The 23,316-nt window shown below is 42.6% G+C and overlaps 2 protein-coding genes across 3 annotated transcripts in view; one reads left to right on the forward strand and one right to left on the reverse strand.

Moving 5' to 3' along the window:
• The first annotated feature begins 734 nt into the window (after nt 1-734).
• Nucleotides 735-17,977, forward strand: arsa (arylsulfatase A). The gene is made up of 8 exons (XM_055933659.1): nt 735-1,208; nt 8,188-8,428; nt 12,963-13,181; nt 13,345-13,514; nt 13,715-13,839; nt 15,193-15,320; nt 15,459-15,561; nt 15,796-17,977. Exons 1-8 carry the CDS (start codon nt 982-984, stop codon nt 16,092-16,094), a joined length of 1,512 nt encoding a protein of 503 aa, XP_055789634.1. The 5' UTR covers nt 735-981; the 3' UTR covers nt 16,095-17,977.
• mapk8ip2 (mitogen-activated protein kinase 8 interacting protein 2) overlaps nt 16,969-23,316 on the reverse strand; it is a 141,705-nt gene continuing 135,357 nt past the window's right edge. For both annotated transcript variants that reach the window (XM_055933658.1, XM_055933657.1), the window contains exons 10-14: nt 23,152-23,261; nt 22,901-23,023; nt 21,992-22,062; nt 21,788-21,886; nt 16,969-20,937 (exon numbers count right to left, since the gene is read on the reverse strand). In XM_055933658.1, coding sequence (XP_055789633.1) covers nt 20,865-20,937; nt 21,788-21,886; nt 21,992-22,062; nt 22,901-23,023; nt 23,152-23,261 — 476 coding nt within the window. In that variant the 3' untranslated portion in view covers nt 16,969-20,864. The remainder of the gene's footprint in view (nt 20,938-21,787; nt 21,887-21,991; nt 22,063-22,900; nt 23,024-23,151; nt 23,262-23,316) is intronic.

Below are 23,316 nucleotides of genomic sequence, written 5' to 3' on the forward strand. Positions count from 1 at the left end.
TGCTGAACATTTTTTGGGGCTTCGTGATTTTACAGCCGAAGTGGTGCAGGAAATCCAGTCGGTGAATGTAGCCACATCACAGGCCAGAGCCTGTGTAGGGATGTATTTTGGAGTGGACTGTGATTGAAGAAGTATGACGTTGAATTTAAAAAATATATATTTTTAGTTGTCTTATTTTTTATGATATCATTTTACTGGAATATTTTTTTTTAAGTTTCTTATTTAACACCCCGTCCAGCTGGTGGCGGTAATGGCCATTAACATTGGATGCCAACCGCCGTTTAAAACCCATCGAATAAGAAAAGCCGGCAAGTGGCCAACTCTTATCCTAGAGAACGATACAGGAGTTTGCTTCATCCCTGCTCTAAACACATCTGATTCTAGTAGTCAGCTGATTTGGGTGTGATAGAGTAGGCCAGGCCTAGGCCTGGAACAAAAGCCTGTTTTTAGGTTTTCAAGTTATAACCAGTAACTCTCCTGGAATAGGGTTGGCCACCCGTCATACCGTGAGCATGACCAAGACAAGGCAGGCAGTAGGTGTCACATAGACCAGTTGACAGGAGTTTAATGATTCAAGGTAAGAATCTTCAAAGCAAACTTAGAGTGGGATGGGGTGATGGGAAACCTGCCACGGCCAGGCAAAACATAGTTATATAGTGACCCCTTGTGGTAGAACACGGACTTTTTCATTTCCAAAACACTGCTGACGACATTCAAATGCGCCAACTGTGTCTCCGTAATCACATGATTTTTATGTTGCGTCAGTTGTGTAGTGTAGCAAACTCTCGCAGCTATTTTCTCAACGATACAGGGAATATTACATAACATTGGAGAGTAAGTGAACACGTAGAGCAATTTTGTTAAATCGTTAGGCCTCGACCTTGAACACCTTTTTAAAGCGAAGTAGCTAGATAGATAGCTAATGTTAAGCAATTTTCCTTTTCATGACTAACTTCTGCTTGTTGCAACAGTCAAGTCAGAATGGGCCATTTTCTATCTCTCACCACCTTACTGTACCTGCTTGTTACGAGCTGCTCGGGCTCCCCTCCCTCGAATTTCATCCTCCTGTTCGCGGACGACCTGGGGTTCGGCGACCTAGGATGCTACGGCCATCCAACCTCGCTCACCCCCAACCTGGACCGATTGGCGGCCGACGGACTGAGATTCACTGACTTCTACTGCACCAGTCCCGTCTGCAGCCCCTCCAGGTAGTAACTAACTAGCAACATATCACAGTAACAATAGCTAATATCCTTATCAAAATCAGGAGGCTGTGGGGTATATATGAGAAACAACTCTACAGTTTAGGGATGAGTGAGGTGGGCAGTGAAAAAAAAATCTAAATATTGGTCACGTGCACAGGATACAGCAGGGATACTCAACTACTATTTGAGAAGGTCCAGTGACACACATTTCCTAGGTGGCAAAGGTCCGGATGGATATCGTCCTTTATCGGCGCTACGACTTAGGAAACATGTTGTTATATAAAATGTACATTAAATTACACTAAAATGTGAATGAATTACAACTTCTTTCGAATGTAAACATGTGCAATATTTCAGCAACTTTGCTGAAGATGAAAAGTGGTTGCATATTTATCTATGCAAAAAGTTCACTGTGAACCATTGTACATGGGCCTTCAATAGAAAAAATCAAGTGCATGTATTCTGGAGAACAAAATAGTTAACCTAAATAATCATCTGAATGCACAGAACGTCACTGTGGGCCATGCAATAATTAAGCAATAAGGCCCTATCGCCACACAATGCGGAGTGCCTGGATACAGCCCTTAGCCGTGGTATATTGGCCATATACCACAAACCTCTGAGGGGCCTTATTGCTAGTATAAACTGGTTACCAATGTAATTAAAGGTGTAAAAATTAGAGGTCGAACATTTATGATTTTTCAACACCGATACCGATTATTGGAGGACCAAGAAAAGCCGATACCGATTAATCGGCCGACTATTTATTTATTTATACATTTACATATTTGTAATGATGACAATTACAACAATATTGAATGAACACTTATTTTAACTTAATATAATACATAAATAAAATCAATTTAGTCTCAAATAAATAATGAAACATGTTCAATTTGGTTTAAATAATGCAAAAACACTGTTGGAAAAGAAAGTAAAAGTGCAATATGTGCCATGTAAAAAAAAAAAAAAAAAAAGGTAACATTTAAGTTCCTTGCTCAGAACATGAGAACATATGATAGCTGGTGGTTCCTTTTAACATGAGTCTTCAATATTCCCAGTTAAGAAGTTTTAGGTTGTAGTTATTATGAGACTATTTCTCTCTATACCATTTGTATCTCATATATCTTTGACTATTGGATGTTCTTATAGGCACAATAGTATTGCCAGCCTAATCTCGGGAGTTGATAGGCTTTAAGTCAAAAAACAGCACAATGCTTGAAGCACAGCGAAGAGCTGCTGGCAAACGCAGGAAAGTGCTGCCTACCACCGCTCAGTCAGACTGCTCTATCAAATATCAAATCATAGACTTAATTATAATATAATAAACACACAGAAATATGAGCCTTAGGTAATTAATATGGTCAAATCCAGAAACTATCATTTCAAAAACAAGACGTTTATTCTTTCAGTGAAATACGGAACCGTTCCGTATTTTATCGAACGGGAGGCAACCCTAAGTCTAAATATTGCTGTTACATTGCACAACCTTCAATATTATGACATAATTATGTAAAATTCTGGCAAATTAATTACAGTCTTTGTTAGGAAGAAATGGTCTTCACACAGTTCGCATGCTTATACCCTGTCTCTGCTTGCACAGATCGCAAGAGAAGTGACACAATTTCCCTAGTTAAAATAAATTAATGTTAGCAGGCGATATTAACTAAATATGCAGGTTTAAAAAAATGTACTTGTGTATTGATTTTAAGAAAGGCATTGATGTTTATGGTTAGGTCCACATTGGTGCAACGACAGTGCTTTTTTCGCGAATGTACTTGTTAAATCACCCGTTTGGCGAAGTAGGCTGTGATTTGATGATAAATTAACAGGCACCGTATTGATTATATGCAACGCAGGACGAGCTAGATTAACTAGTAATATCATCAACCATGTGTAGTTAACCTGTGATTATATTAACATTGATTGTTTTTTTATAAGATAAGTTTAATGCTAGCTAGCAACTTACCTTGGCTCCTTGCTGCACTCGCGTAACAGTTGGTCAGCCTGCCACCAGTCTCCTCGTGGAGTGCAATGTAATCGGCGTCCAAAAATGCCAATTACCGATTGTTATGAAAACTTGAAATCGGCTCTAATTAATCGGCCATGCCGATTAATCGGCCGACCTCTAGTAAAAATACATGTTTGGTCATACCCATGGTATACGGTCTGATGTACCACGGCTGTCAGCCAATCAGCATTCAGGGCTTGAACCACCGAGTTTATAAGCACGTATATATGTCACTCTGGGCATTGCCCTGCATTAATGAGAGAAATGACACTTTCTGGTCAGGATGTATAGTGCCAGTTTCTTGAGAACAGGGACATCAATTGCAGGCACCATCTTTCCCCAGAAAGTGACAGGGTCACGGGTCACAGTCACCAGCCTGCTCCTTCAAAGCCACATTTTCTTGCAGCTCAGTCAACCCCATTTGCAGTGATGCAACACCTACCCATCTGAAGTTTTTTTTTTTTAGCTTCTTTGTGACCAAGAAGGGTTTCTGGATTAGCAGCAGCAGTTCTTTTCCAACAGTGAAGTCATCAAAGCGAGCCTTACAGTTATCCATCAACTTCTGGATGAAATCAACATAGTTGGGAACATCTCAGAAGACTGGGGAAGTGGACAAGTTCTCCTTGGAGATCATTCTTGAAAAGCTCCAATTTCTTCTGGAAAGCTCAGACTGCTGTTATCATATCACACACCGTGTTGTCCCATCCCTGCAGTTAACATTCAGTTGATTAAGGTGTGATGTAATGTCTGTCAAAAATGCCACTGTTTCCATCTTCTCCTCATCTTCCAAAAACTCAGGAAACTTAGTTGCCATGTCACACTTTTGCTCTGATAAGAAAGCTTTGATTTATTCCTGAATGGCTCAAAAGTGTTCGAAAACCCTGCCTTTGCTGAGCCATCTGACATTGTTGTGCAGTAGTAAGTCATCAACTGGCATTGGTCTCTGTCAGAATGGCGGTGTTGTAGGGATGAAGTTGCTCTCAAAAAGTTGATCAGTTTCATCATTGTTGTCATGACCTCAGAATACTCTTTTCTCAGACTGGCACACAGGACAGATTGATGGATGATGCAGTGATATGATGTCAGGGTGGTCCTCTTTCAGTCATTTCTTCCTATCATGGCTGGAGCTCCATCTGTGCTGATGGAGACCCCTGACTTCAGATCTATCCTGCTTTTTGTCAGCATCCCTTTGATGGCCTCATGGATATCCTCTCACCATGTTGGTGTTTCTAGATGTGTTAAGCCCAACAGCTCCTCACAGAATTCTTTCTTGGTTTCGTTATAAAATCTGACAAACACCAGATGCTGGGCATTATCAGTATTATCTGTTGATTCATCCACAGCTAATGAAATGCATGGTGCATTCTCAATGGCCTCATCAATTTGTGAAGGTAAATCTTCAGCTAATATTTCAGTTGTCCTCATTGCTGTGGGATCTGTTTGGTCTTTTCCCTGAGCTCATCTTTTTGTTTACCTTCTAGCAAGGTGTCAACAACTTCACACATCCATTATTTTACCATCTCAGCGTCTGAAAAAGTTTTTTTGTGTTTTCCCAAAACCCAGGCTATCCTCAGTGAACACTCCATTGCACGTTGTTGGGCTATCAGGGAATTGACAAGGATGGAACTCTCATATTGGTGGAACTCTCATATTGGGATTTGAGTTGGTTCATCATGATTGTTCTCACCTCTGTGTTCAGGGTCTATGTCTAATTGAATTGACTATGCCTGGTGTTATAATGGTGCTTAACAAGTGCATTTTTCACGAGAGCTACGGACTCGCTTCATATCAGGCACATTGGTTTTGTGTTAGTTTTTTTTTTTTTTTTTTTACGGCCGATTAATCCTATCGGCTTTTTTGGGTCCTCCAATAACCGGTATCGGCGTTGAAATATCATAATCGGTCGACCCCTAGTCTATATTGACAGTGCATGTCAGAGCGAAAACCAAGGAATGAGGTTGAAGTAATTGTCTGTAGAGCTCCAAGACAGGATTGTGTCGAAGCACAGATCTGGGGGAAGGGTACCAAAAAATATCTGCAGCATTGAAGGTCCGAAAGAACACAGCGGCCTCCATCATTCTTAAATGGAAGAAGTTTGGAACCACCAAGACTCTTCCTTGAGCTAGCTATCCGGCCAAACTAAGCAATCGAGGGAGAAGGGCCTTGGTCAGGGATGTGAACAAGAACCCAATTGTCACTCTGACAGAGCTCGAGAGTTCCTCTGTGGAGATTGGAGTACCTTCCAGAAGGACAACCATCTCTGCAGCACTCCACCAATCAGGCCTTTATGGTAGAGTGGCCAGGGAAGCCACTCCTCAGTAAAAGGCACATGACATCCTGCTTGGAGTTTGCCGAAAGGCACCTAAATTACTCTCAGACCATGAGAATCAAGATTCTCTGATCTGATGAAACCAAGATTGAACTCTTTGGCCTGAATGCCAAGTGTCACGTCTGGAGAAAATCTGTCACCATCCCTATGGTGTAGCATGATGGTTGCAGCATCATGCTGTGGGGATGTTTTTCAGCGGCAGGGACTGGTTCACTAGTGAGGATCAAGGGAAAGATGAACGAAGCAAAGTACAGAGAGATCCTTGATGAAAATCTGCTCCCGAGCACTCAAGACTTCTGACTTGTGCGAAGGTTCATCTTCCAACAGGACAACGACCCTAAGCACACAGCCAAGACAACACAGGAGTGGCTTCGGGTCAAGTCTCTGAATGTCCTTGAGTGGCCCAGCCAGAGCCCAGACTTGAACCCGATCGAACATCTCTGGAGAGACCTGCGAATAGCTGTGCAGCAACACTCCCCATCTTTTGGGAAATGCTGTAATTTATGAGGACTAAATGTATTATACATTTTTTTTGTAAAATTTCTCCCCAATTTTGATCTGGTCTCATTGCTGCAACTTCCCAACAGGCTCGGAAGGAGAAGGTCGAGTCATGCGTCCTCCGAAACTGCACTTCTTAACACCTACCTGCTTAACCCGGAAGCCAGCCAATGTGTCGGAGGAAACACCGTGCACCTGACGACCGAGGTCAGCCTGCAGGCACCCGGCCCGCCACGAGTTGCTAGAGCTCGATGAGCGGCCAAATCCGGGTTTGATCCCCCGGCCAAATCCTCCCCTAACCCAGACAACGATGGGCCAATTGTGCGCCGTTCGATGGGGATAGTGCCCGTGATCAAACCTGGGTCTGTAATGATGCTGTGACTTAGACCGCTGAGCCACTCGGGAGGCCCCTAAAATGTATTTTAAAAGATGAGACTATAATAAATACCGCTTTTATGCCATACAAGCAAGCCAAACACCCGTGAGTCCAAATGTGCTTTTCAGATATCCATATCATAAAACTCGTGTCAACATTTATGATCCCTATGTTTGATGTACAGTTACAAGATGGCATGGCTTTATACCCTGGGTTGTCCTGAACAGAATTAGCCTATGTTTGTTGTATTGTGAAAGTTTGCCGCAGACCACTCATCTAAATACACTCATGACTCCATTTATATGCGCACCAAAATTATGATCTGCTTCTCTGAATTGCCTTGTAAAAGCATAACACTGTAAGATCATATTAAAAAAATGATAATATGCCCACCTGATCCAGATTGCGATTTATAATGGACCGTTTTTGGAGTGCCTAAAGAACTCCAGTAATTGTGTGAAGGCGTGGATGCAGGGCTGTGTTCCAAACAAACACACTACAAGTGTGCTTGCTCTAGTTCCTCAACAGCACAGCTAGGAGGGCTCTTAAGAGCACTGTTCTTGTTAGAATCTTCTTTGAGTCATAAAAGTGCATAGAAATTACTTATGAACTGTGCACACTTTGGAGAGGTGTGTTTGGCAACTTGAAAACACCAGTTAGACCTTTCACTCAAACCCCTTGTCATTGTTTTGTTTTGTCCCAAGTTTTCCAAGAATATTCTTATCATGTTACAGAATGTATCAAGAGTATTTTCAGATTTCGTTATCAACAAATGCAGTGAAAAGTACAGTAAATGTAAAATGCGCATAAAATCAACAGTGTGATGTTTGGATTCAGTCTTGTATCATGTGAACAGTTGTGTCCTCAGCTTTTAGTCTAATAATTTTTCCATAATCTCAAAACGGTTCCCTTTTAATTGCTAACATGGTTATGCATATGCTTTCCATATTTCTTCTGTAAGAAACATTTCGATGTAGACATATCCATAGGCCAATTTCCATCAGTGTAAGGGGTTTTAAGGTTCAGGTATACAGTTTAGTGTTAGTTCAACAGTTATGGCCTGGGGGTAAAAGCTATCTTGAAACCTGTTGGTCTGAGACTTAATGCTCCGGTAGCGCCTGCCAGAAGGTGGAGTGGGCTGTGGCTGGAGGCCTTGGCGATCTTCCATTCCTTCTTCAGACACTGCCTGGTGTAGATGTCCTCCATGGCTGGTAGCTTGCCCCAGTGATGGACTGGGCAGTCTTCACCGCCCTCTGTAGAGCCTTGAGGTTAAGGGTGTTGCAGTTGCCTTACCAGGCAGTGATGCAGCCAGACAGAATGCGCTCAATGGTGCACCTGTATATGTTCCTGAGGATCTAGGATGCCAAACCTCTTCAACAGTATGATGTGTACACCGAGGACCCCCCCTCGTTGTTGTTGGTGATCAGGCCCTACCACTGTCGGGACGTCAGCAAACTTGATGATATAATTGGTGTTGTGTTTGGCCACACAGCCATGAGTGAACAGGGAGTACAGGAGGGGACTAAGCACACACCCCTGGGGGGCAGAGGTATTGTTGCCAACCTTAACCACATGGGGTTTGCCTATCAGGAAGACCAGCATCCATGATTTCAGTCATTCAAACTAAAATCTCATTGACAAAGGTTTCTGAATTGAATGTAATATCTGATCATAGACACACTGTGCAGTGCAACATCTATTTTGTGTTCATCAACCACTTGTATCAATGTTTTAAATAAATTTAATTATGGTTGTCTTTTCCCATCAGGGCGTCTTTGCTGACAGGGCGCTACCAGACCCGGTCAGGGGTGTACCCGGGGGTGTTCTACCCCGGTTCCCGCGGGGGTCTACCGCTGAACGAGACCACCATAGCAGAGGTGCTAAAGCCCCTGGGCTACGCCACGGCAGCCATGGGGAAATGGCACCTGGGGGTGGGGGAGAACGGGATGTACCTGCCCACCCGACAGGGCTTTGACCACTACCTGGGGGTCCCCTACTCCCATGACATGGTCAGTGTGTTCACTGGTAGTTGTTAATTGATTGGGTAACTGGTAGTTACTACACTGAACAAAAATATAAACGTAACATGTAAAGTGTTGGTCCCATGTTTCATGAGCTGAAAAAAAAGAAATCTCAGAAATGTTCCAAACTCACAAAAAGCTTACTTCTCTCTTGTGCACAAATTTGTTTACATCCCTGAGCATTTTTCTTTTGCGACGAGAATCCATCCACCTGACAGGTGTTTCATATCAGGAAGCTAATTAAATAACATGATCATTAGACAGATGCAAAAAAATGCCACTCTAAAATGGGCAGTTTTGTCAGACAACACAATGCCACATATATCTGAAGTTTTGAGGAGCGTGCAATTGGCATGCTGACTGCAGGAATGTCCACCAGAGCTGTTGCCAGAGAATTAAATGGTAATTCCTCTACCATGAGCTCTACCGTGTCGTTTTAGAGAATTTGGCAGTACGTACAACTGGCCTCACAACTGCAGATGACGTGTAACCATGCCAACCCAGGATTTCAACATCTGGCTTCTTCACCTGCGGGATCGTCTGAGACCAGCCACCCGGAAGCTGATGAAACCGTGGGTTTGCACAACCTGAAGAATTTCTGCACAAACTGTCAAACACCGTCTGATAGTTTGTGCTCATCTGCATGATGAGCACATCTGCGTGCTGGTCGTCTTCACCAGGTTCTTGACCTGACTGAGGTTTGGCATTGTGACCAACTTCAGTGGGAAAATGCTCACCTTAGATGGCCATTGGCATGCTTGAGAAGTGCAGCATGGTGGAGGTGAGGTTATGGTATAAGCTACGGACAACGAACACAATTGCATTTGATAATTGCAATTTGAATGCACAGAATGCATTCCTTTGAATGCAAAGGGTGGCTTTTTAAAGAATCTCAAATATAAAATATATTTTGATTTGTTTAACACTTTTTTGGTTACTACATGATTCCATATGTGTTATTTCATAGGTGTGATGTCTACACTATTATTCTACAATGTAGAAACCCTTAAATGAGTAGGTGTTGTAAAACTGTTGACCGGTAGTGTATAAAAAAACTAAATCTGAAATATCACATTTACATAAGTATTCAGACCCTTTACCCTTTACTTTTATTCATCTGATGACTGTTATTTATTTAGTCCATTAACTATGTTTTAATTGTTACCCGATTGAAATTAATCATGTAACAATTAACTCATTAGGATTTGGGGCACCAAGGAAGAAGTAGTTTAGAGAGGTAACATCTTCCGAATGAAACTCTATAAGGTCTTTACCTATTTCATTGATAAACAGTCATGTTAATAATCATTACCTCTTATAAAGTCATCATAGGCCGTCATTGTAAATAAGAATTTGTTCTTAACTGACTTGCCTAGTTAAATAAAGGTACAATTTAAATTTTAAAAATCCCGACCAGTCTCAACCTTCTTGGATCTGCAAAAACACCATCCTTGCTCATTATTCAGTACTACACAAATGATTAACTAGCTAACTAAATAATAACACAGAATACACATACACCCTTTACATGAGACAATGGTCCCTAGTGGACTGACAAAATATGACGGTTGTTACAACATAGATGGAGAGGGTGGAAGAGCAAGAGAGAGAAAAAGGCACACTTATTGTCGAGACATTTCAGAATTATTCTCACAGTTAATCATATTTGCACACAAACTGCCGCCCGTATGGAATAAGAAATCATGAATGTATTTACGTGTGAGTTTTATTTATGTCGGAACAGCCTTTCTTTGGAAGGTTGTTGGCGTTCCAGCTGTATGGCTCTGATTGTCCGAAAGGGGTCTCCCCTTTCCAGTCTTCTACTGTTCACTCTGGAAGATAACCAGCCATGTCGTCAGTTCCCATTGGTGATGAGCGTTGTAGGATAGTCTCACTTAGATGTACTTTTCTCAATATCTGACTTAAGCCAGCTAATCAGCTGTACCAGTGATTGTCTGACGTGAGCTTCTCGCTTCTTCCTCGTGTTGGTATTCAGGATTCGGACCACGATGTACATGAGCTACAGCTCTTTGTCTCTGGTCTATAGGAAGGTGAGTTTATTTCTTCACCTTGTGTTGAAGTTCAGAGTTTCAACCATTTAAAACATGTAGTTCTTGTCTCACGTTTCCTGCTCTGTGACCCTTGGCAATTAGGCCAAAGAGTTCAATCTTGATTTCATCAGACCAGAGAATCTTATTTCTCATGGCATGAGAGTCTAGGTGCCTTTTGGCAAACTCCAAGCGAGCTGTCATGTACCTTTTACTGAGGAGTGTCTTCTGTCTGGCCACTCTACCATAAAGGCCTGATTGGTGGAGTGCTGCAGAGATCAAATCTTGTTTGCCACTTGCGCCGAATACAACATGTGTAGACCTTACAGTGAAATGGCTACTTACAAGCCCTTAACCAACAATGCAGTTTTAAGAAAAATAAGTGTAAATTAAAAAATAGAAAATAAAGTAACAAATAATTAAACAGCAGCAGTAAAATAACATAGCAAGGCTTTATACAGGGGGCACCGGTACAGAGTCAGTGTGCAGGGGCACCTGTTAGTCGAGGTAATATGTACATGTAGGTAGAGTTAAAGTTACTTTGCATAGATTATAAACAGAGAGTAGTAGCAGTGTAAAAGAGGGGTCTGGGTAGCCCTTTGATTAGCTGTTCAGGAGTCTTATGGCTTGGGGGTAGAAGCTGTTAAGAAGCCTTTTGGACCAAGACTTGGCGCACCAGTACCGCTTGCCATGCGGTAGCAGAGAGACCAATCTATGACTAGGGTGGCAGAGGTCCTGGATGGCAGGAAGCTTGGCCCCAGTAATGTACAGGGCCATATGCACTACCCTCTGTAGTGCCTTGCGGTCGGAGGCTGAGCACTTGCCATACCAGGCAGTGATGCAGCCAGTCAGGATGGTCTCGATGGTGCAGCTGTAGAACCCTTTGAGGATCTGAGGACCCATGCCAAATCTTTTCAGTCTCCTGAGGGGGAATAGGCTTTGTCGTACCCTCGTCACTACTGTCTTAGTGTGTTTGGACCATGATAGTTTGTTGATGATGTGGACACCAAGGAACTTGAAGCTCTCAACCTGCTCCACTACAGCCTTTTCCTGTAGTCCACGATCATCTTTTTTGTCTTGATCACGTTGAGGGAGAGGTTGTTGTCCTGCCACCACACGGCCAGTTCTCTGATCATCTCCCTATAGGCTGTCATATTGTTATCGGTAACCAGTCCTACCACTGTTGTCATCGGCGAACCTGATGATGGTGTTGGAGTCGTGCCTGGCCATGCGGTCATTAGTGAACAGGGAGTACAGGAGGGGACTGAACACGCCCCTGTGTTGAGGGTCAGCATGGTGGATGTGTTGTTACCTACCCTTACCACCTAGGGGCAGCCTATCAGGAAATCCAGGATCCAGTTGCAGAGGGAGGTGTTTTAGTCCCAGGGTCCTTAGCTTAGTGATGAGCTTTGAAGGCACTATGGTGTTGGAACGATGAGCTCCAGTCAATGAATAGCATTCTCACACAGGTGTTCCTTTTGTCCAGGTCGGAAAGGGCAGTGTTGAGTGCATTTGAGATTGCATCATCTGTGGATCTGTTGGGGCGGTGTGCAAATTGGGGTGGGTCTAGGGTTTCTGGGATAATGGTGTTGCTGTGAGTCATGACCAACCAGATGGTTGTCTTTCTGGAAGTTTCTTCAATCTCCACAGAGGAACTCTGGAGCTCTGTCATAGTGACCATCGGGTTCTTGGTCACCTCCCTGACCAAGGCCCTTCTCGCCCGATTGCTCAGTTTGGCCGGGCGGACAGCTCTAGGAAGAGTCTTGTGGTTCCAAACGTCTTCCATTTAAGTCTGATGGAGGCCACTGTGTTCTTGGGACTCTTCAATGCTGCAGAATTTTTTTTATATCCTTCCCCAGATCTGTGCCTTGACACAATACTGTCTCGGAGCTCTGTGGACAATTCCTTCGACCTCATGGCTCAATTGTTACTCTGACATGCACTGTCAACTGTGGGACACAGGTGTGTGCCTTTTCAAATCATGTCCAATCAATTAAATGCACCACAGGTGGACTCAAATCAAGTTGCAGAAACATCTCAAGGATGATCAATGGAAACAGGATGCACCTGAGCTAAATGTCAAGTCTCATAGCAAAGGGTATGAATACTTATGCAAATAAGGTTTTACTGTTGTTTTTTTATACATTTGCAAACATTTCTAAACCTGTTTTACACTTTGTCATTATGGGGTATTGTGTGTAGATTGAGTATTTATTTTATTTTTATTAATTAATACGTTTTAAGATAAGGCTGGAACATGGAAAAAGTCAAGGGGTCTGAATGCTTTCCTAAAGCACTGTATATTGTCAGTGTCTCTGTATTCATTGCCACAGCTAAGGGAGAGAAAGGACATTGTCACTTTTGCATTAGTTTGCACTCTTTCTCAATCTTGCTCTTATCCTCTTCTCCCTCTCTGCCTCCCCCTTTTGTTTGTATCTCTCTTAACTCTCTCTCCTTTTCTCTTTCTTTCCCAGGGACCCTGTCAGAATCTGACATGTTTCCCTCCAGATGTTAAATGCTTCGGACACTGTGACGTCGGCGTGGTAACCATCCCACTAATGCACAATGATGTCATAAAGCAGCAGCCTGTGGACTTCCTGGATCTGGAGAGGGTTTACAGTGACTTTGCCACAGACTTCATCACCCAGTCTACCAGGAAGAAACAACCCTTCTTCCTCTACTACCCCTCCCATGTAATCATCTCTTTTTCCTCATCTGCCCCTCATGTAGTCATCTCTTCTTCCTCTACTGCCCCTCTCATGTGAGAAGATAACAATCGTTTCAAGTTCAAAGGTAGTGGGTACTCCTCCAACAACTTTCCAGGTGAACCGTCTCTCCCCCCTTTCTGTCCTCCAGCACACCCACTACCCCCAGTATGCAGGCCCGGCAACGGCAGGGCGGTCTCGTAGGGGTCCGTTTGGTGACGCTCTGCTGGAATTTGACTCTACAGTAGGGAATCTGCTCTCAGCTCTGGAACATACTGGCGTCCTCAACAACACTCTCATACTGTTCACTGCTGATAATGGGTAGGAACTGTGTTTGTGTGTGTGATGGTGTGTCAGTGTAGTTTACTAGCAGCGTGTATGGATATTATGTAATAGTTTAGTTGCCTACAGTATGTGTGCTTGTGTTTACTACTGGTTTTACAACAAATGTTAAAGGACTAAGAGCCTTTCACATTTCAACCTTTGGTGAATCTCTCCAATCCCCCTCTCTCCCCATCCAGGCCTGAGTTGATGCGTATGTCTCGGGGGGGTAATGCTGGTCCTCTGAAGTGTGGTAAGGGCACCACCTATGAAGGGGGCATGAGAGAACCTGCCATCGCCTACTGGCCTGGGACCATCACACCAGGTCTGTCAGGAGAGATATGTAGTCCTTTCAACTACAAAATAAATGTATCATCACACTCACCCACGCTTATTGGCTGAATGTTGTAGCCCTGAAGATCCCTTGTTTAAATTCAATAAAAAAAAATGCCAGGCTTATCATACTGCTGACATATGTGTATGGGGGTATTCACAGAGCAGGAGTTAGTTGGCGTGGTCACATTTAGCCCCCCCCCCCTCCATTTCAACTAGATTCAGAACTACAATGCATTCAGAAAGTATTCAGACCCCTTGACTTTTTCCACATTTTATTATGTTATAGCCTTATTTAAAAAAAAAAATCATAGTTTTTTTCCCTTATCAATGTACACACAATACGCCATAATGACAAAGCAAAAACAGGTTTTTAGAAATCTTTGCATAAAATAAAATATTACATTTATATAAGTATCAGACCCTTTACTCAGTACTTTGTTGAAGCACCGTTGGCAGCGATTACAGCCTCAAGTCTTCTTGGGTATGACGCTTCAAGTTTGGCACACCTGTATTTGGACAGTTTCTCCCTTCTCTGCAGATCCTCTCAAGCTCTGTCAGGTTGGATGGGGAGCGTTGCTGCACAGCTATTTTTCAGGTCTCTCCAGAGATGTTAGATCGGGTTCAAGTCCGGGCTCTGGCTAGGCCACTCAAGGACATTCAGAGACTTGTCCTGAAGCCACTCCTGCGTTGTCTTGGCTGTGTGCTTAGGGTTGCTGTCCTGTTGGAAGGTAAACCTTCGCCCCAGTCTGAGATCCTGAGCACTCTTGAGTTGGTTTTCATCAAGGATCTCTCTGTACTTTACTCTGTTCACCACCGGACCAAGGCCCTTCTCCCCCGATTGCTCAGTTTGGCCGGGCAGCCAGCTCTAGGAAGAGTATTGGTGGTTCCAAACTTCTTCCACTTAAGAATGATGGAGGCCACTGTACCCTTTTGCAGATCTGTGCCTCGACACAATCCTGTCTCGGAGCACTACGGACAATTCCTTCAACCTCAGGGCTTGGTTTTTGCTCTGACATGCACTGTCAACTGTGGGACCTTATACCACCTGGAAAGGTGTGTGCCTTTCCAAATCATGACCAATCAATTGAATTTACCACAGGTAGACTCCAATCAAGTTGTAGAAACATCTCAAGGATGATCCATAGAAACAGGAGGCACCTGAGCTCAATTTCATGTCTCTTAGCAAAGGGTCTGAAATCAGTTTTTTGGCGAAAATCATTATTGTAAAAAGTTGTTTTAATCAATATTAGAATAAGGCTGTAACGTAACAATGTGGGAAAAGTCAAGGGGTCTGAATACTTTCCGAAGGCACTGTACATCTAATTTGAACTATATTTTCTAGGGGTCACCCATGAGCTGGCTAGCACCCTGGATATCATGCCCACCATCGCAGGGCTGGCGGGGGCCAAACTACCAATGGTGCAGCTGGACGGAGTGGACATGACGGACATCTTGGTCAACCACGGACCGGTATGAGAGACGTTATTCACTTCACTCTGAGTTTAGTTAAACGTCATTTGGGCTGAAGAATAGAAGATTGCATAATGTGTTCTTGACTTAAACACTTTGACATTGTTATTCATACCTATTTAACTTCCTGTGTTGTAGAGTAAGAGAGAGGCCATGATGTTCTACCCTACAGACCCCAGTGAGAAGTACGGCTTGTTCGCTCTCAGGCTGGGCAAATACAAGGCTCACTTCTACACACGCGGTAAGTGTGTGTGAGAGAGAGTCACGCACACTGTCATACTGCAGAATAGGGTACTCCAAAGTTCCTGTTTTGTGTTCCTGATGTGATTGCTGTGCTCTTTTGTAATTAGCCTTTTAACAACAAGATGCATTCCTAAACACTATGGCAAAGGGGCCAGCCAGAGGCTGAAATGGAACCTGGCCTAAACCTAAAATGTCTATCTGAACCACCTTTCCCTCGTTGTCTGTCCCCCAGGTGCAGGCCATAGTGAGACCACCCCAGACCAGGACTGTCACATAATCTCCTTCCTGAAGCCCCATGATCCTCCCCTGCTGTTTGACTTGGACTCTGACCCCAGTGAGAACTACCCCTTGTCTCCGCTGGGACGCCCCGACCTGCAGGCCCTGCTGCAGAGGATAGGCGTGGTCAAGGAACAGTTTGAAGCCTCCATGGAGTTTGGGGAGAGCCAGATCGGGAAAGGTAGCGACCCTGATCTTGAGCCCTGCTGCACCCCGCACTGCTCCCCCAAACCTTCCTGCTGCCAGTGTGGCTGATGCAGCCTCAAACTGTCAGTAAAGCTTGTACTATACCTTAAGTAAGACTAGATCTAGTACCTCTATTACTGTGGATGAGGTACCCCAAAACTTAACCTCTGAAAGTGTGGAAAGACAGTTCTTTAAGCCATATGAGAGACTGTGGGAAGCAGCACTTTTTCAAACATTAGAAATGGTATATCCAGTATGGCCATTGTTCCACATGAGTGTCTGCTCTACCAATTCTAATTCTATGGATGCGGGCACCCTCATCCTCATGTGGACCCTGCATTCCAGTGACAACACCCAAAGACTACTGTAATGGGCCCGGTTTCCCAAAAGCACTATGCCTCAATGACTCACTTAGCAACTGTGTGGTGTTTTGGGAAACGCATGTTACATCTTTGGCCGTTGTAGGAAAGATGCATTGTTAAAACACTCGTAAGCCTAAATTCCATCGCTATCGGGAAACCGGGCCCTGGCTAGTTTTACGAAAGACGCTGTATGTATTCTTTTTAAATACAGGATTATATTAATAAACTATTTTATAGTGAGAGAGTATGTAACATCTCACACCCAGAGGAGAGGAGTGATAGTTAAGTTCAAACATATCTTTACTAACTAGACAGACCTTCATGTAAACAAATTGTACAAATCTAAGGAAATGTATTTTACAGATGACAATTTTATATGGCCTAGCTAGTCTATAATCAGGTTGTTGGTCCGAGATACATGATTGTAGCTTGGACCTAAATCATGCATTAATGTTGACATTTGAATTACAGTGGCAGATCTGAAGTTAGGATTTTACCCTATAAATGAACAGATTCATGAAACTGTTATTGTGACTCAGTAGCACGGTGACACAAGCACAAGAAAGAGACAGTCAGGCGCATTTGGACATCAAGCATATATTTTATTCATAATACCAAACCCATGACAAGGCAGAGTGTATTTTTTTTTTTATGTTTTACTTTTAGATTTGTACAAGTCATTTTTTAAAGATACAATATAGATAACTTTGTATTTGTCACATACTGATGCTCTAGTTATACAGTGAAGAATCTAGTTTGTTTAGGTATTAAAGTCCAAAGTTTAGATGAACTGTTAACTGGATGTTTGAGCTGCTATACAGGACTAGGGAATCGGTTGGTGTACTGGAGCTATCAGGGAAGATAGAAGGGCTTCAACTAAGCTCTTACAGGACAGAAAAACAAAAGACAAAACTAACTGGTACAGGTAAGATATGGAGCTTGTCTGGAGCTCAAAGCCATGGGCTACATTGGCAAGATGCGATAGGTTCCTGTATAAAAGCAGGCTCTCTGAAAGCTGTTTTTAATTGGTTCAGCTCTACTTCTCTGCTCTATCAGCAGATTGGCCAGCAATTGGGTGGGTGTGTTGTTGGATCTCAGCAAGGTCAAAGGTGACACATTACATGTGTCCCCTAATGATGATGTCACAGATATGCCTAAAGGGGTGCTGCTAAAGCCTGTCTGGGGTGAATGTTTGAGTTAGCAAGAACTCAAAATGTCACCTTGGTAGTTGACGTAGAGTCAACGTGTGGAAACGCAGCACACTCAAATAAAAACAAGAACTGGAAATGTAAAAATTATTTTTCCACCTTGGTTTTCATGTTTGTCAACTTTTTTGAATTTCTCTTATTTTAAATATTAATTTCAATAACATACATAACGTAAAGGACACAGTACAATCTTTTCAACTCTTTATAGTATTTACAGGATCTAACTGACAGCGATACACATTTAGATTACACACTCCCCACTGTCACTAATGATAAACTGGTCACCAACTCATCACCAGCAGATCAATGATGCACTTGTCTACATGATCCTTTTTTTGCTGTTTAATATTTGTTGAAGAATAAAAGCAGTAGATGATGTGTATCTGGGTCTAGAAGCGAGTCCCTCGTCTACTCTACTGTACTCAACCTGATATTGGGGATTGCAGTAGGGATGCCTGTTATTTCAATTCATTCTGTGTTCTCCACTTTTCTATATTCCATCTGTTTGATGTTGCACTGTAGTCTACAGTATGCTAATTGAACTGGAAAAAGACAACTAAAAAGTATAATGTCCTACTATAAGTAAGCAAACCATGTACTGTATATTGGCTTACCTATGACCAGATGAAAATCAAGGAGTATATTTGGAAAGGTCATTTCTCAAGCAGAATATGAGCCATTATACATTGTAAAATCAACTTCTAAAACTGTACTGCTCAGACCAAATAAGTGTTATTTTTTTCTAACTTAAACTCTACCCTAATTCTGACTTGATCCACCTCAAAGAGAAGGTGGAGGGACATGAGAAGAATACACCACTCAATTCTAAGCATTATCTATCTCATGTCTTTACTGTGGCCTTATTCTCAGTGTACTCATCAACTTAAACAGACCGACACACCTGTACAATAGTGTTTCCTGTGAGGGAGTAGTGTTGAACTATCAGAACCGTGGAATTATGGCTTCTCCTGAAGAGGACCAACTGTCCTCGACCTGATATTCAGATTGATTATCTCTAAACATTGTGTAGTATCTGTACATCAGGACACTTCACTGTTGGATAAGATGGAAAGGAATATAACATTGGTAATTTCGATAATATTGTATTTACACCATTAAGTCCAGAAGCTAAATAATGTTTTCTTCTCGCTCTGTTCCCAAAGCACTGACAGTTATCACCCCAGTTTCCATGGTAACCTCTTCCTGACACTCGGCTGTGTCTGGAGATTTGATTAGAGGAGTTGTTTTCCAATGAGAGATGACTACTGCAACTGTTCTTTCTGATCTGCCGCCAACAAATGTCAAAACTATGTATTTCAAAATGGTGGACATCAAATAAGCTAGGGGAAGGGACTACAGAAGAGAAATGTAACCAGGCATAAGCCACAGAACAAACCAGTTAAAGGATAAGTTCTCTGAAATAGGTCCCACTCCCACCAATGGTTCCCGACCCACTGTTTGATAAACACTGGGCTAAAACATCCTCCCTCTCTTCCTTCCCATTTCATTTTCTTTGTCTTCCTCCTGTTTGATTATTGGTTGTGGATGCTACTTACATAGTGTATATGCATGAGGTGTCTGTATTTCTCTACTGCCTATACATATATTTACAGAACACACAATGTCTCATACGATACAGGGGTTAGCTCGGACCAAGTCAGATAACTACTCTCGCTCTACTTCGCTTCAATCTCACTACCAGTCGAACAGCAGTTTGTCGATATTGAACAAATATACACTACCATTCAAAAGTTTGGGGTCACTTAGAAATGTTTGAAAGAAAAGCACATTTTTTCCATAAAAATAACATCAAATTGATCAGAAATACAGTGTAGACATTCTTACTGTTGTAAATGACTATTATAGCTGGAAACGGCAGATTTTTTTTATGGAATATATACATAGGTGTACAGAGGCCCATTATCAGCAACCATCACTCCTATGTTCCAATGGCACATTGTGTTAACTAATCCAAGTTTTTAATTTTAAAAGGCTAATTAATCATTAGAAAACCCTTTTGCAATTATGTTAGCACAGCTGAACTGTTGTTCTGATTAAAGAAGCAATAAAACTGGCCTTCTTTAGACTAATTGAGTATCTGGAGCATCAGCATTTGTGTGTTCGATTACAGGCTCAAAATGGACAGAAACAAAGAACTTCCTTGTTCTGAGAAATGAAGGCTATTCCATGTGAGAAATTGCCAAGAAACTGAAGATCTCGTACAACGCTGAGTACTACTCCTTTCACAGAACAGCACAAACTGTCTCTAACCAGAATTTAAAGAGGAGTGGGAGGCCCCAGTGCACACCTGAGCAAGAGGACAAGTACATTAGTGTGTCTAGTTTGAGAAACAGACGCCTCACAAGTCCTCAACTGGCAGCTTCATTAAATAGTACCCGCAAAACACCAGTCTCAATGTCAACAGTGAAGAGGTGACCCCGGGATCCTGGCCTTCTAGGCAGTTTTCAGCTGGAAACGGCTGTGCTAACATAATTGCAAAAGGGTTTTCTAATCATCAATTAGCCTTTTAAAATATAAACTTGGATTAGCTAACACAACGTGCCATTGGAACACAGTAGTGATGGTTGCTGATAATGGGCCTCTGTACGTCTATGTAGATTCCATAAAAAATCTGCCGTTTCCAGCTACAATAGTCATTTACAACATTAACAATGTCTACACTGTATTTCTGATCAATTTGGTGTTATTTTAATGGACAAAAAATGTGCTTTTCTTTCAAAAACAAGTGACCCCAAACTTTTGAACGGTAGTGTACATTTACACCAAACCATATCTGACCAAATAATATGATCCAGGTCCTATTCAATGTTGAGCTGGTTTTGTGTCCTAATAGCTCTGTGTGTGCATTACCCTCCTAACCATGCATTCAAACATGTGAAATAGCGGTAGTAGGAATATAATTGTTGTACTTGTTTTTTTAACCGAGGAGGATACGTCATATCTAAAATAACAGGTGCCAAGCCCGTTATTCCTATAACTTTATCATAGGAAAAAAAGGTAAAATAAACAGGCAATCCATCTAGAAGAGGGAAAATAAACAAATGAATCAATAAATAAAACATGTAGCATACTGTAGAACTGAAATTAACATTTCAGTTTTAGAGAGAGATATAGGGGGTATTTTTGCAATGGAGAGAAGAAGACCCACCAGCGTCCTCTGGTGATTGAGATTGATAAACATACAAGCAGCAGCAGGAAGAAGAAGAGAATACTGTTGTCATGGCAACATTTCCTGCTTCCTGCCTGCTCTACTCCAGGTAGATGTCTTCGGTGGGGCAGGCGTACTCCAGGTGCTCCTGGTAATACTCCTGGAAAGCCCGTCTAGAGAGGGAGACAGACAACAGAGGGATTAGCTTAGCAAACAGATGTCCTACTAAATCACCCAGAAAAAATGTCTCAGCCAGACTAACATCATGGTTCTAGTCCAAGATGAGCCTCAGCTTAGTAAACATTTCTCCATACCATCATTCCCCATTTTAGGCTCCCGAGTGGCGCAGCGGTCTAAGGCACTACACCTCAGTACTAGAGGCGTCACTACAGACCATGGTTCGATTCCAGGCTGTTTCACAACCGGCCGTGATTGGGAGTCCCGTAGTGTGGTGCACAATTGGCCCAGTGTCGTCCGGGTTAGGGTTTGGCCGGGGTAGGGCGTCAATGTAAATAAGAATTTGTTCTTAACTGACTTGCATAGTTAAATAAAAGTACACTGACTCACTCACCAGCCCATCCCTGCTCTGCCCTCTGCTCTGCTGTGTCGACCTTGAACAATGGCTGTCTTTAATAATTCAAACCTGATATGCCTGATTCATACAAGATTAACAGGACAGGAACTGCGGTCATTATAAACCCCAGCTGATTCTCTCTCCACTTTTTAATGTACTTTCTTCTCCTCTCCATTGTGCCAACTGAACTAAATGACTTAATAGGTAGGCTATGGTTTCCACCATTATTCATATCAGCAGTAATGCCTGAGATTGGGAGATGTGTGAAAGCATTGTTAGACTACTGGAGAACAGCCAATGCTACAACTTCAATAAAACAAATAATGCTGTGGAGAGGCAGAGTACCAGAGAGTGCTTTCCTTATCCCTCATCCCTAGGTTTACAAGCAGAGCTTAAAAGCAATGAGAATCATGTGAGAGGGAGACACTGAGGTACTGTGTGTGACTCACCCAACACTCTCAGCCACACGCCGCATTGACTCCTGGGAGACGAAGACGTGGCAGGCAAACCTGTTCAGCATGGGGTGCTTAGTGATGAAGCCAAAGTAGCTGAGGAGAGAGCGAGGGGGTATTAGGTGAAGTGTAAATAAAGCAAGTTGATATTCTTGGTGTTTATCGTCTAATGAAATGTATCGTCAACATGAATTATCATACCAATTGTTTTTGGGATGGCATCCACAGAAAGAGATGTTCTTCATCTGGAAGAAGTGACTACATCTGTCAAACTGGAGAGAGAGGACAGCAACACAATTAGACCCAACCAAATCATGAGAAAAAAAACAGAGCAAACTAGAATGCTATTTACCCTTAAACAGAGAGTACACAGTGGCAGAATACCTGAACACTGACTGACCAAAAATGAAGGAAATCTTGCTATTGAGAAAGGCCGCCGTAGGCAGACCTGGCTCTCAAGAGAAGACAGGCTGTGTGCGCACCGCCCACAAAATGAGGTGGAAACTGAGCTGCACTTCCTGACCTCCTGCCCAATGCATGACCATATTAGATACACATATTTCCATCAGAATACAGACCCACAAAGAATTTGAAAACAAATCAAATTTTGATAAACTCCCAAACTCCCAATACCACAGCATGCCATCACAGCAGCAAGATTTGTGAAAGATCAACCAGTGAAGAACAAACACCATTGTAAATACAACCTATGTGTTTACTTACTTCCCCCTTTGTACTTGATCTATTTGCACATTATTACAACACTGTATATAGACATATGACATTTGAAATGTCTTTATACTTTTGGAACTTTTGTGAGTGTAATGTTTACTTTTAATTTGTTTATTTCACTTTTGTTTATTATCTATTTCACTTGCTTTGGCAATGTAAACATATGTTTCCCATGCCAATAAAGTCCCTTAAATTGAAAATGAGAGAGAGAGATGCTCATACTATGTGGTCGTTTCAGCCTCCTTTTGAATGCACTACAGTTGCTCAAGAGTGTCTGCCATTTTTATAACATTTGTTGCACTCATCCCTTACCCTCCCGCCCTTCCCCTGCACCCCTTACTTACACTCCTCCCCATCTCTCAACCCTTCATATCTCACCTCATCCATAGTGTCGTATTCATCCTCCAGGCTCATCACCAGTTTAACCCCTTGTAGACTGATCTCCAGCTCACACAGAGAGGGGGGCCGCAAATGGACCGTCCGCTTCCTCGCTATCGCAATCTGACAGAGAAGAAAGAGAGAGTTTAATACTGATCAACTTCATTATTTAAAGACTGTCTCATTCAGACTATTGACGACCCTATGACCTGTAGGTTCACCAAACCCAGAGTGATGCATTTCCTGTGTACCTTTTGCATGGCAGCACAGAGGATGCCATTGCCTTGGTGATAGGGCACCTCCACAGAACCCAGGAACTGAACACTGAAACTGTCCATCCAGGCTGGGTTCTTCTTCATTCCTACAGGAAGTACACACACAGGAGATGACATCAGATGGGAAGGATTTTATCTTAT

Source organism: Salvelinus fontinalis, chromosome 9, assembly GCF_029448725.1.
Source record: "Salvelinus fontinalis isolate EN_2023a chromosome 9, ASM2944872v1, whole genome shotgun sequence".
Taxonomy (NCBI): domain Eukaryota; kingdom Metazoa; phylum Chordata; class Actinopteri; order Salmoniformes; family Salmonidae; genus Salvelinus; species Salvelinus fontinalis.

What these genes read in the sequence shown, in the direction of transcription:
- arsa (XM_055933659.1), top strand. Translation starts at nt 982, where the DNA reads ATGGGCCATTTTCTATCTCTCACCACCTTACTGTACCTGCTTGTTACG. An exon ending in TCCCCTACTCCCATGACATG is followed by an intron (nt 8,429 to 12,962) that starts GTCAGTGTGTTC and finishes TTTCTTTCCCAG; the next exon opens with GGACCCTGTCAGAATCTGAC. An exon ending in GGCTCACTTCTACACACGCG is followed by an intron (nt 15,562 to 15,795) that starts GTAAGTGTGTGT and finishes TCTGTCCCCCAG; the next exon opens with GTGCAGGCCATAGTGAGACC.